Source organism: Pan paniscus, chromosome 7 (assembly GCF_029289425.2).
Source record: "Pan paniscus chromosome 7, NHGRI_mPanPan1-v2.0_pri, whole genome shotgun sequence".
In the NCBI taxonomy this organism is placed as follows: Eukaryota; Metazoa; Chordata; class Mammalia; order Primates; family Hominidae; genus Pan; species Pan paniscus.
Window position 1 is genome coordinate 90,724,613 of NC_073256.2, and position 12,929 is coordinate 90,737,541.

Below are 12,929 nucleotides of genomic sequence, written 5' to 3' on the forward strand. Positions count from 1 at the left end.
AAGAGGGAAAGCCAGTTTTCTCAACCCTGTGCATGGAAATTATGAATAGTTATTTGAAAAATACAAAGTTAAGAACTTTTTTGTACTTAAAACTGCTAAAAAATTGCAAAATTACACTTCTATAAAAGTCTTATGTGCATCAAAACTTTTCATCTTCTGCACCTTTCTAATAAGTGATGCTTCCCTTTTCTTTGTGACAGGAAGCAAGGTCTCACCTCCAGCTGAGGCTTAGAGTTGAGTTTTTAGGTTTGATAGATATGGTGTAGTTGAATGGTGGAAAGAGACAGGCAACAGCTTGGGATGATTTGAGTTACTACCATAATATTGTACTTTATTTGATCATATGCTAGATACTCTAGCATTTAGAAAGAAGGAAAATTGAGACTATGATTCACCACATTAGGGAAGCAAACATAGATGGATTAAATAATTAAAAATAAAAATAAAAAACAGCCCCACACTTGGTAGGGTAAGCTGTTGTGAATTTAAAATTAGTAATTTTCTTACCCCAGATTACAACATGAACAAAGGAACGGCCTCTCCTTTCACTACCTATTCTAGCGCTGGGGTTTCAATTCCTGTCAACAATCCCTGATAAATTAATGGTACCCTTTATATCAACTCCTTAAATCATATATTTTCTCCTTTAAATCATCAGAAAAAAAAGTGCTATGGCCACCTTGAGAAGACAATGCCTCATATTTTATGAATAAAGAGGGGGTCTCAACTGTCAGGCCATTCTGAGTCACATATTGACCCCAAATTCTATTGAACATCTTCCCCACCTGGTCCTCATCGAGGATGCGGACCCCTGGGAAAAATAAAAGGAAAAGTATTTTTCCATTTCGTCCTCTATTTCCCCTTTTGTGCCTCCAAGATTGAAGGTGTTAACCCCATCCCCCACCCACTCCATGCTCTATGGGGCAGCCCCTCGTCTGTAAGGACCCTTAAAGGCATTTCAGCATCTCAGCAGAAAGGAACTGACTGGGAGGAGGATCTTTGAATGCAGGGGAGCTGGGAGGATTGAGGGGGGTTGGGGCCCTCCTTGCACACATCTCCCACCAGGGGCCAGACCTTCCGGGCTTGGGTCTCGGGAGCCCAAAGCACGCCCACAAAGGCCGAGCGCCCTGGCTTCGCTGCGTTGCGGAGAAGCAGGGCGTGCTGCTTCTCCCGGATCTGGCGGGCCTCTGGCCACGGCTGGTTGGAGGTGGGGGTGGGCGAGGAGGGGCGCTCAAGTCACGTGCCCGCGCTGGGGCCGCAATAAATGCTCGCGAACGCGAGGGAGCGACGGAAGCGCTAGGCGCCTGGTTCTGCGCGCACCGGCTGTACGGAGCAAGAAGTCGCCGCCAGCCTCCGCCGCCGAGCCTCGCTCGTGTCCCCGCCCCTCGCTCCTGCAGATACTGCTCAGAGACGCTGGGGCGCCCACCCTGGCAGACTAACGAAGCAGCTCCCTTCCCACCCCAACTGCAGGTCTAATTTTGGACGCTTTGCCTGCCACTTCTTCCAGGTTGAGGGAGCCGCAGAGGCGGAGGCTCGCGTATTCCTGCAGTCAGCACCCACGTCGCCCCCGGACGCTCGGTGCTCAGGCCCTTCGCGAGCGGGGCTCTCCGTCTGCGGTCCCTTGTGAAGGCTCTGGGCGGCTGCAGAGGCCGGCCGTCCTGTTTGGCTCACCTCTCCCAGGAAACTTCACACTGGAGAGGTAAGGGCGATTCTAAAATGCATCGCTGAGTCGTCAAGCTGCCACCCTTTCCTATCTCCCTTTGCCTTCTTAAACTGTACTTAAAAAAAAAAAAAAGCCAACTGTACAGAGTGGTTGGGCGCGATGGGTGGGTGGGCTACCCGGAAAGCAGCGACGATAGAAATTAGCGGGAGCTCTAGTTCTTGTAAGTGACTTCGTTGGTTTCACCTACTTTCTCTGTCGCGCGCTTTCCATTTGAGTTCAGAGAAAGAACAGTGTGTGCCTTCACACTTGAGAGGAAAAGCTCTCAAGTTGCCGGGGAGCTGCTGGCTTCTTCGGGTGCAGGCCACAGATTAGTCACAGACTTTCCAGGAAATAAAGATTGAGTTCTTGACCTGAGCCTGAATAGGAAGAGACTTACCCCAGGAACCCAAACCATTCATTTGCAGTAGTTCACGGGGCCCCCTAGATGTAGCCATGGATGCATATATGAATAGCCTTTTGTATTTCTTTGAAACATTCACTCTCAATTTTAGAATGCTGTGGACATTCTGAGTGTGAAACAGAGATGGGCCACTGGAATAAAATAATACCAAATAAAATATTCACACCTTAAAACTCTTCATAGAGAAACATGAACCTCTAGATTGAAATCAAACGTTCTAGGTAGATATAACATCCTTTGCAGGGTATATGTAATGTATAGCCACTTAAAGTCTTGCAATTCACATAGTATTTTCAAGCTTTGACTCTTCTAGGCTACTTTTGCCATTTACTTTTGGCCTCAGGGGTATTATCTTGGATAATACAGTTGTCTAGTTTGTGGAAATTGCATTGTGAAAAGTCCTCTGAAAGAAAAAAAATGGGTTGGAGATAAGTTATTTCAAAATGTGAGTGTCCATTTTCTGCTGTTAAATAGACAAATCAAACTGGCACACTTCCTTTGTAACTATTGTTTTGCTCGTGTTATTAGAAAATTCATATCTGCTGGAATTTTCATCTTAATCACATGACATGTCGTTATAGCCAAAAGGAGTGGAAGAGCCTGTCTTGGAGATTTTCCTGGGGAAATCCTGAGGTCATTCATTATGAAGTGTACCGCGCGGGAGTGGCTCAGAGTAACCACAGTGCTATTCATGGCTAGAGCAATTCCAGCCATGGTGGTTCCCAATGCCACTTTATTGGAGAAACTTTTGGAAAAATACATGGATGAGGATGGTGAGTGGTGGACAGCCAAACAACGAGGGAAAAGGGCCATCACAGACAATGACATGCAGAGTATTTTGGACCTTCATAATAAATTACGAAGTCAGGTGTATCCAACAGCCTCTAATATGGAGTATATGGTAAGGACATTTTTCAAGTGGTATGTACAAAAGAAATGTTTATTCATGCTTTCAGTCAGCAGTCTTCATGCTGTTCTTTAATCATTTATTTTATATGAAGTTGAAAAAAGATTTTCTTTGAGGGTATTTTCCTCTGCATATTCGTTTATTAATGTTCCTTTTGTTTCTAAGAGCTCTTGACATTCAGAGTAGGACTAAATGCCTTTAGATGCAATGTTCCTAATAAGTGCTGTAAATTGTACTCTCACCAGGAAGGTTAATATAGTGAAAATGCAAAACAGCTGGTATATTTGCTGTTAATTGACTTAGCTGAAAATTTACTTCCTAATTCCTGATAGAACCTTTTTATGAATGGTGGATCTGAAAAATTCAGACTAATAATCAGAAGAAACTTTCTGGATTGCTGAAATATATTGTTCCTAATGGGTCTTTGTTTCTTATAAACATGTAAATGACATTGTAAAGGATACATTTTTATGGTTGCTTTATGTTGAAGAGTGCTTTGGCAATGGCTTTTTTCTCCCCTTGGATTTATTATTTGTGAACTTGAAGCATGAAAATAAGCCTTGGCAAAGGATTAATTTAAAATATTCAGCTTATCCTTAACAACCTTATATTTACTCTGAGTAAATTTGCAACTTTAAGGGACATAATTACTTTAAGACTACTAGCATGTAACTCATGAGTATACTGCCATTTCATACCCTAAACATTTAGAAAACTTTTCAAAAATCTATTATATTCCTTCCATGAATGAGGAATGCACTAGCAAAGCCTGATAATAAATAGTTATTGGTGATGGCAAAACTTATTTAACAAACATTGGAAATGGCATTTTCATTGCAGTTAATTTTCATACATTCTAGTTTTTTTCTGTATTTACCTTAGTTTTGGTGGATATTCTTTATTTAGATAATTTTCATGAAGCATGGAAGTTCTAACTTCCTATTGCCCGTTATAAAGTATGGCATTACACTATTTTAACTTTTACCAGAAAAAATTATTTTACCCTGAAGAAAGTAGGTGGCACTCAAGAGACTAATCAGGGATTAAGAATTGAGACTCAGGAATGAGGCTGTCTGGGTTAAACTTCTGGCACTGACATGCACTAGCTATGTGACATTGGGCGCTTGCTAATTTCTCTCTACTTCAGTTTCCTGGTGTCTAGTATTATATACTCACCTCAAAGGATTATTGTGAAGATAGAAGGAGATAACCTGGACAAAGTTTAGCTCATTATCAAACATACTTCAAGATCTCAGTAAATGTTACCAAGACATATATAACTAATTTTATGTTTCCTTATATGGTTTAAATATAATATCTAAGGAAATTGTTAGCTCTTCTCAAAATACTGTGCAGGATATGACATCTGTAATGTCTCATATTTCTGCTTCTTGTATAGTGTTTGTCTAAAGTGAAAAATTCTATGACTTCTTCATCTGTGAGACTTCAAACAGAGTAGCCAGTTCTGGAGCCCTTCCAACTAGGCTACTGTATGCTTATTCCATGTGAATAGGTATTCAGTTGCTTTTTACTTAAAATAAGGAAGACTTGGGAGTTCAAACCCACAAAATGAAATCTGAGAATATTTGTGTATGTTTTAAGTAATATGGAAATCATGAAAGAACAGTTCTGTGATTCGTTTTCATGTCTGGCTTCCAAAAAAAATAATAATAATAACTGCCTATTGTATGATGTCTGGTCTGGGATGTTTATATGAGTTTCTTTTTAGTTTCACTGGTTTCAGTCTATCCTTGAAATGTAGATTCAGAAACCAGCCAGGGTTTATGTTGTGTTGCCCTTAGATACTATTAGCACTGGAACTGTGTCTTGGCCATTAACTGGGCTGCAGAGAAGTGCATTGCCCAACTGTAATACACATTTTCTAGAGTACACATTTAAGGTGAAGTCTAAAATACTATTTTATTTGAAATACTGTCGAGTTAGGCATTTTAAAACAATGTAAATGAGATGTAGATCATTCTTATAAAAATCCAATTTATTCAAATCGTTATTTAAAATGTATTTCTTCTGAGAAAACAAACCTTTAAACTGGCTAAAGAGCTATTTCCTGTAAAATCTCTAGTGTCCTATGATAAGTACTGCTGATTTTGGCCCCTTATACCCTATGTGTCTGTCATTTCATGTTAAATGTTTGACTAACCAATTACCTATTGGTGCATATTTTAGTTAACTCTTTGTCCTTAAACCTATGGGAACCAGGCTATATCCAGACATTATTAATATTACATTTCTACCCCTATTCTTTTACTCATTTAACTTTTAGGGTTAAAAATTGAGTCTGGGCTGGGCACAGTGGTTCACATCTGTAATTCCAACACTTGGAGGCAGAGGTGGGAGGATCACTTGAGGTCAGGAGTTCCAGACCAGCCTGGCCAACATGGTGAAACCCCGTCTCTACTAAAAATACAAAAAATTAGCCAAGCATGGTGGCATGTGCTGGTAATTCCAGGTGCTGGGGAGGTTGAGGCACCAGAATCGCTTGAACCCTGGAGGGGAAGGTTGTAGTAAGCTGAGATCACACCACTGCACTCCAGCCTGGGTGACAGTGAGACACTGCCTTAAAACAAACAAAAAAACCTTGAGTCTGGAAAGCCTTATTTTGTTTTAAAGAGCTCATTGGCATTGAGAATAAAGAAGTAGACTCATTTGAAAATTTGCTCATAAGCAAGGACACAAGAATTCTTTGTTCATGTCTGTAAGTAATGCCAGAGGAGCACAGAACAAATGGAACATTTCTAACTTTGAGAGCTAATCAGTGGGTGAGATGAGGTACATACTGTTTCTGAAGGTGGTCAGAAACATGAATCTTAGGCAAGAGTTGGGGGTATACATCAATTAGAGGAAGAGGAAGAGAAAAATGCAGGGTGGCAGGAATTGGCAGGCTGGTTGTGGGGAACTGGAAGCAGATTAAGTTCATGGAAGCAGATTAGTTGATGAAAGCACAGACCTTGTAGCAGAGTCAGGAAGGGGAGAAATAAGTTATTGGTGATAGAAACCAGTAATCCTAAGGAAGGAGATTACCTACATTTAATTTGGGGTAAATGGAGAAACTGGAACTTTTAGGTCATTCTCAGTGATACTGTTGTTGAAGTGGTAGTAGGTTTTGGAGGAAAAAATATGGCTTTGGATCTAGATTTCAGCAGGTTCACATTTTGCTTCTCCTGCTTATTGGCACATGAACCCTGATAGTCAGCAACCATTCTAGGCGTTGTTCTTCTCATTGGCAAAATGAAAGAATATAAACCTTATATGTTTATTGGCCATTTTTATGTTTTTTTTTTTATTTGAAAAATGTCTGTACATGTCCTTTGCACACTTGTTAGTGGGGTTGTTTTTTTTCTCATTGAGTTGAGTTCCTTGTAGATTCCAGATACTAGTCCTTTGTCAGATGCGTAGTTTACAAATATTCTCTTCCATTCTATAGGTTGTCTGTTTACTCTGTGGTTATTTCTTGCTGTGCAGAAACTTTTTAGTTTAAGCACCATTGGTCTATTTTTGTGTTAGTTGCATTTGCTTTTGAGGTCTTTGTCATAAATTCTTTGCCTGGGCCAGTGTCTAGAAGAGTTTTCCCTGGGTTTTCTTGTACAGTTTTTATAGTTTCAGGTCTTACATGTAAGTCTTTAATTCATAAATCATGCAGTGTCGCTCAGCCATAAAAAAGAATGAAATCATGTCTTTTGCAGCAATGTGAATGGGACTGGAGATCCTTAAGTGAAATCACTCAGAAACAGAAAGTCAAATCTCCTATGTTCTCACTTACATGTGGGAGCTTAAATACTATGTGCACATGGACATAGGAAGTAGACTGATAAACACTGGAGACTTGGAAAGGTGGGAAGGGTGGCAAGAGATGAGAAATTATGTAACGTGTATATTACATTATGTAATACATGTAATTATGTAATGTGTATATTGTACACTATTTGGGTGGTAGTTACACTAAAATTACAGACTTCATCACTACACAATACATCAATGTAACAAAACCGCACTTATACTCCTTAAGTCTATTAAAAAAAAAAAAAGAAAACAAACCTGATAGGTTGTAGTGAGATAAGACATTTGCTTCTGTGGAATAGCTTTGCTTTCTTCAAGTGTTTGCCGTATGGGTTTTAAGATCCCATTGCTTGGTTCTTCCATATCCCCATGCTCTTGTTTCCCACACATCTCTGAAAAGTATGTTTCCCAAGTTTTCACTTCTGTCCTTTTCCCGTTCTACAGGGACTTCTCTACTCCTTTGACTTTAAATATCCTGTGTTTGTGGCTCCATATTCTGTATCTCCAGCTGACAGCCTTGTCTTTGAGCTTCATTTTTATGTTTCCTACTGCCCATTGGACCATCTCCATGTACTGTTACTCCACAGATATAATACTGCACACTGCAAGTGTCAAAACAAAAACAAAAAAACTGCCTTATCCTTTTCCTCCACCCTCACCTGCCAGTCTCTTTGTTGTTGATGAATATCACTAACATCTTCTCAGTACTTTCTAAGAAACATACAAAAAAAAAAAACCCCAGAAAATTGGGCACATCGTTAACTTTTTACCATACATTTCCATATATCATACACACACAAACATCAATACACCATTACTTGCCAAATTGTGTAGGTTCTGTCTCAAATGTCTTTCGAATCCCTCTCTTCTATTTCATTCTAATCTTTGCTCTTTTTATACCTACATTGGTACCACAGATTCCCACCTAGCAGACTATACCAATCCTATTTTTTTTTTTTCGAGATGGAATCTCACTCTGTCAGCCAGGCTGAAGGGCAGTGGCACAATCTCAGCTCAGTGCAACCTCCACCTCCAAAGTTTAAGCGATTCTCCTGCCTTAGCCTCCCAAGTACCTAAGATTACAGGTGCGCACCACCACTGCCAGCTAATTTTTATATTTTTAATAATAGAGATGGAGTTTCACCATGTTGGGCAGGCTGGTCCCAAACTCCTGGTCTGAAGTGATCTGCCCACCTTGGCCTCCTACAGTGCTGGCATTACAGACGTGAGCCACCATGCCAGTCTTTGTACCTACTTTACTTCTAATTTATCTCACTCTCCTCACCATTAGTAAAGGTGACTTTTCCCTCAAACCAATCTGTGCTGGTTGCTTAGTTGCACAAAAGTTCTGTTGACTTCTGGCTGCTCACAATTTAAAGCCCACCATGATTAGCTTATAAAGGGAAGCATGTTGTCCAGTCTGCCCCAGAGTGGTCAACTCCCTTGTGTTTATTTGAACCTGTGTTCACATTGAATTACTCAATGTTCTTGAAGATGGGCATAACTCCTTATGCCCTTGTGCTGGGCTGGAGCGCAGTGGTACTGTCTCGGCTCACTGCAATGTCCGCCTCCCAGGCTCGAGATTCTTCTGCCTCAGCCTCCTGAGTAGCTGGAATGGCGGGCGTGTGTCACTTTGCCTGGCTAATTTTTTATTTTTAGTAAAGATGGGGTTTCACTGTGTTGGCTAGGCTGGTCTCGAACTCCTCACCTCAGGTGATCCACCCACCTCAGCCTCCCAAAGTGCTGGACAGGTGTGAGCCACCGGGCCCGGCCACAAACTCTTACTTTTCCCTCCGAACTCAGCTTAAAACTTGTCTTTCCTATAAAGCTCCCTCTGCTCTCGCCATTCCACTGCTGCATTCCTACTTATTTAAGCCTATTTATAATATTAAAGCCTATTTCTTTTGCAGTGAAATATCATATTTGTTTTCCTTTCTAAGACTGAATTGCTAGAAGGGTAAGTATCATACCTTATTTATCTTTATAACTAAGCTTGGTGAATAGAAGGGCTACTCAGTAAACATTCGTTGATTGAATATTGTTGAATGCTCAGTAAATACTTGTTGAATGAGGGGATGGATGGATGAATAGGTAAGATTATATGAAACAAATACAGAGGACAGGTAAGACAGAGAAATTAAAATAATAAAAGTTCTGGAAGGTAGGATATCACCAAAACCAGAGATATCGATGTGGGAAATTGGAAACACTTGAGAACAAGGTATAAATGCTTCAAATAATTCAGGATTTTTTCCCTAGTTTTTCAAATTTTCATGAGCTGCTAAAAATTGTCCTATAACATAGAGCTACTGAACTATTAGTAAAGGTATTGAAATGTTTTGGAATTTAAATAATAAAACAGATTGATGAGTACTTACCCCTTGTTACATATTTTTAACATAGAGTCTCTAAAACATTATAGATAAAGTTCAAAATAGTTTGCTACTATACAAAGTGTGTCTAAGTGTAGAATGTACTTCAGCAACCAGGGAGGGCACCTGACCTAAAAAGGACACATGGGTCAACTATGTAAACTGTTTCTTGCTGTTATTACTGTTTCCCTGTTTTTATGAGAAGTGTTGGCAGACACTCTACTGGGGGGTTGATTGCTATGCATGCCTCCTCTCCCCTCATGTATTGGAGAGGCTAGGGGCGGAACCTTCTCATGACACTTTTCTAACTGTAAGATGAAACACATCTGAATACCTCTCCTTTTGCTAGGCAACCAGAACCCAGGGGCCAAATAACTGGTGGTACTTTCAGTCCTGGGTGTATGTTGATGCAAACAATGTCTTGGTTTCAGTTGGTTACTTATGTTCTTTCTAAGGCCATGCTTAAAATTAGAAATTATGGTTTTTTTTTTTTTTTCCTTCTGTGCTTCAGTATAGAAGATAACTCCAGAAACTGGACATGGGACAACCTAGTTTGTTGAACAGGGTGATGCTAATCTGGAATATGCAAAAGTGATCTGTAGCTTGTGAATTGCTTCATTTACTCTTATAAATTCATATTTTCTAACATTATTTGCTATCAGCGGTATATGTCCAGAATAAATGTAGATAAAGAAATGATGGCCTTATAACTTATTTACCCATAGCTTGTTTCCTAATCTTGGTACAAGTACCAGGAATTAATTGCAATGAATATTTTATTGCAATTAAGGTTTAATGGCAATTAAGGTTATTGCAATTCTCGATTCCTAAAATAATAGTTTTCTCTCTGTATACTGTTGCTTGACTGGTCATTTTCAAAAGTTAAATATTTTTATCTCTGTGACATATAGTATCTACACATACCTAAACGTGTATGAAATTTCTGTTTAAAGAATATCATTATTACTTAAAATTACTAAAGTTCCCTTGTTCTGAATTTAAAATAGCTTATTTAATTTTCCTAAGGTGTTTTTGCTTTAATAGTATTACTGAGATACAATAAGGTTGTTTTAAGTATCATTTTCTACAGAATTTTGAAGTTTACAAAACCTTAATTTGAATATTTTTAAGACTTCGACCTTTAAAGTGAATGTATTTTTCTTTTTGAAAATTGCACCATAGATGACAATACCTATAGAAAGAAAAGTGATATTACGACCCAGTTCTATTCTCCCTTAAATGTTAGCAACATATCTAGGGGTTTAGAAAGACAAGAGAAGAAAAGTAGTTTCAATAGCAGAATGGAACATCCAGAGCCTGAGATATGCCACAAAATTTTGGAATTGTGCTTTTATTCATTCCTTTATTCAGCATGTATTGGGAGTTTACTAAATGCCAGGCACTATCTAGGGTTCTAGTAGTAAACAGAACAAACATTCTTCCTTGCATGGAATAGATGTGAGTCTCCAGACAGCCAGGGTGCCCATGTGGCAGACAGAGGGAGCATGAGAAGTGTGGTAGGAGATGAGGTTACAGATTTAACTGGGGAAGGATGCAGATCATCGTAAAGACTTTCTTTTAGCTGAGTGATAAGAAGCCATTTGAGGCATTTCGACATATGAATAGCATGATCTTACTTACAATTACTCAGGATCATTCTGGCTTTGTTGAGAACATACTTTAGGCAGTGCGAAGAGGACTTTAGATGGTGGGAGGAGCACAGCTGTGAACAGGAAGACAAGGCAATTGCAGTAATCATACAACAGTTGATGGTGGCTAGGAGTGGGGTGGCAGCCACGAAGGTAGTAAGAAATGGAAAGAGTATGAATATAAATCCCTATGTGATCATAAAATTAATCTTGAAAAATTCAAGGAGGCCTTGTTGCAAGATGAATGAAATTGACTTGGTTGGCCAGCCAGCCAGCCAGTAGGCTGGGATTTCCTGCATTTGATGCAAGATCTAAATCCATCCAAGCCTTGGCTACCATGTTTTGAAAACTGATGGCAGTTTCCACTCTGGTTTGAATATCAGTGGAGAAGATTCTGGATCCTTCAACTTGCAAGGACTTCTGGAATGGTTGCAGAGATTCCAGAAATCTCTGGTCACCCATTTTACCCACACAATTTCAAGAGATTAGAGGAGGTGGAACCCAACCTCTGTCTCCTCCCTTCCTGGGATAGATACGCCTGCTGTTTCCTCACCTAGTCTGCCTTCCCTCTCAAAACGCAATCTCCTTCCTCCCTCCTTAAAAACAGAAAATGAGAACTTTTACATGAGAAGTAGAACAGGAAACTGTCCAGTTTCTGCCCAGCAATCATTAATTGCACTATCATGGGGAATGTCTTTGGGATTTTATTTCATTTTGGAGGCAGTGCAGATAGATTTTGCATATGGGGTATAGCTGTACAGTTTGCGCCATTAGAACTTGGAAGCATTGTAGTTGTTATTTTTTCTAAGATGGGGAAGAATATGGATAGACCAGCTTTAGGTAGAGAAAGATGGGGCGCAGTGTGAGACATATTAAAATTGAGATTTAGCTTAGATATCCAAATGAATGTGTCAAGTATGCCATTAGATACAAGGCAGTTAATATATGGAGGCCAATCTTGAACATGAAATTAGGACCCACCACCATTTAAGTGGTATTTAAACTCATGAGGAGAGATGAGATCATCAAGGGAATGAGTATAGATAGAGATGTTCAAGACATGAGTTATTGACACACTTTAAAGTGTAAAGGCAGGGAAGGTGAGAAGGAAAAACACAAAGAAAATTGAGAATTAGGAAGAAAACTAGAAGAACATGATGACCTGGAATTCAAATGAAAAGCAGAAAGGGTGATCAGCTCTGTCAAATGCTGCTTATAAAGCTCAAGTAAAATGCAGATATGACAATTTTATAACATATTTGACAACGTAGAGGCTACAGAAATCTGATAATACAGTCTGGGTGAAGTCATAGTGGTCCAAGACTGGTTCAAGAATGGGACCAGAAAAATTAATTCATTACTTATTTATCAAACATGCAACATCTCCTGTGGGTCAGGTAGTTCCCACAGTCCTTTGTTTTGAGTCAGGGTCTCTGTCCCCTAGGATGGAGTGCAGTGGCACGATCACAGCACACTGCAGCCTTGACCTCCAGGGCTCAAGCCATCCTTCTACTTCAGCCTCTTGAGTAGCTGTGACTACAGCAATGTGCCACTAGGCCCAGCTAATACACAGTCTTAACTCTCTTCCAGCCTGAAGTTTTCAACTTAGTTTTAGAAGAGATAATTCAATTAGGGAACATATCTCAATTTTTATGACGATACATAGGAAAATGTAATTTCTTTGCATAATTTTTGCAAATTATGCCTCTATTTAAAATGAATGCCTTTATTTAAAAATGGAAATATTAATTAATCATATAATCCCGATTAAGAATTACATTTAGTTCAGGAAAATTCTCTCTTTGCTATTGTTCAGGCTGTGCTCTCTCACATATTCCTTACGGGAATTTATACACCAAATTATTGCACATGCTTTAAAACTTAAATTCTCATATTTTTAATGATTTTTACTAACTCGAAGCCAAGTGTTTATAAAAATGGCAATGGGTCATTGCTTTATATATATATATATAAATACGCATGTGTTTTATATATATACATGCACATAAATCATGGATGTTTATACATATATGCATATGTAATACATGTATATGTGTGATATTTAGTTTACAGAAAGAAA

At 39.3% G+C, this 12,929-nt stretch overlaps 1 protein-coding gene across 1 annotated transcript in view; it reads left to right on the forward strand.

The window, feature by feature from the left end:
- The first annotated feature begins 915 nt into the window (after nt 1–915).
- Nucleotides 916–12,929, forward strand: part of CRISPLD1 (cysteine rich secretory protein LCCL domain containing 1) — a 54,679-nt gene continuing 42,665 nt past the window's right edge. The window contains exons 1-2 of the mRNA XM_003831302.6: nt 916–1,699; nt 2,705–3,024. Coding sequence (XP_003831350.1) covers nt 2,767–3,024 — 258 coding nt within the window. The 5' untranslated portion in view covers nt 916–1,699; nt 2,705–2,766. The remainder of the gene's footprint in view (nt 1,700–2,704; nt 3,025–12,929) is intronic.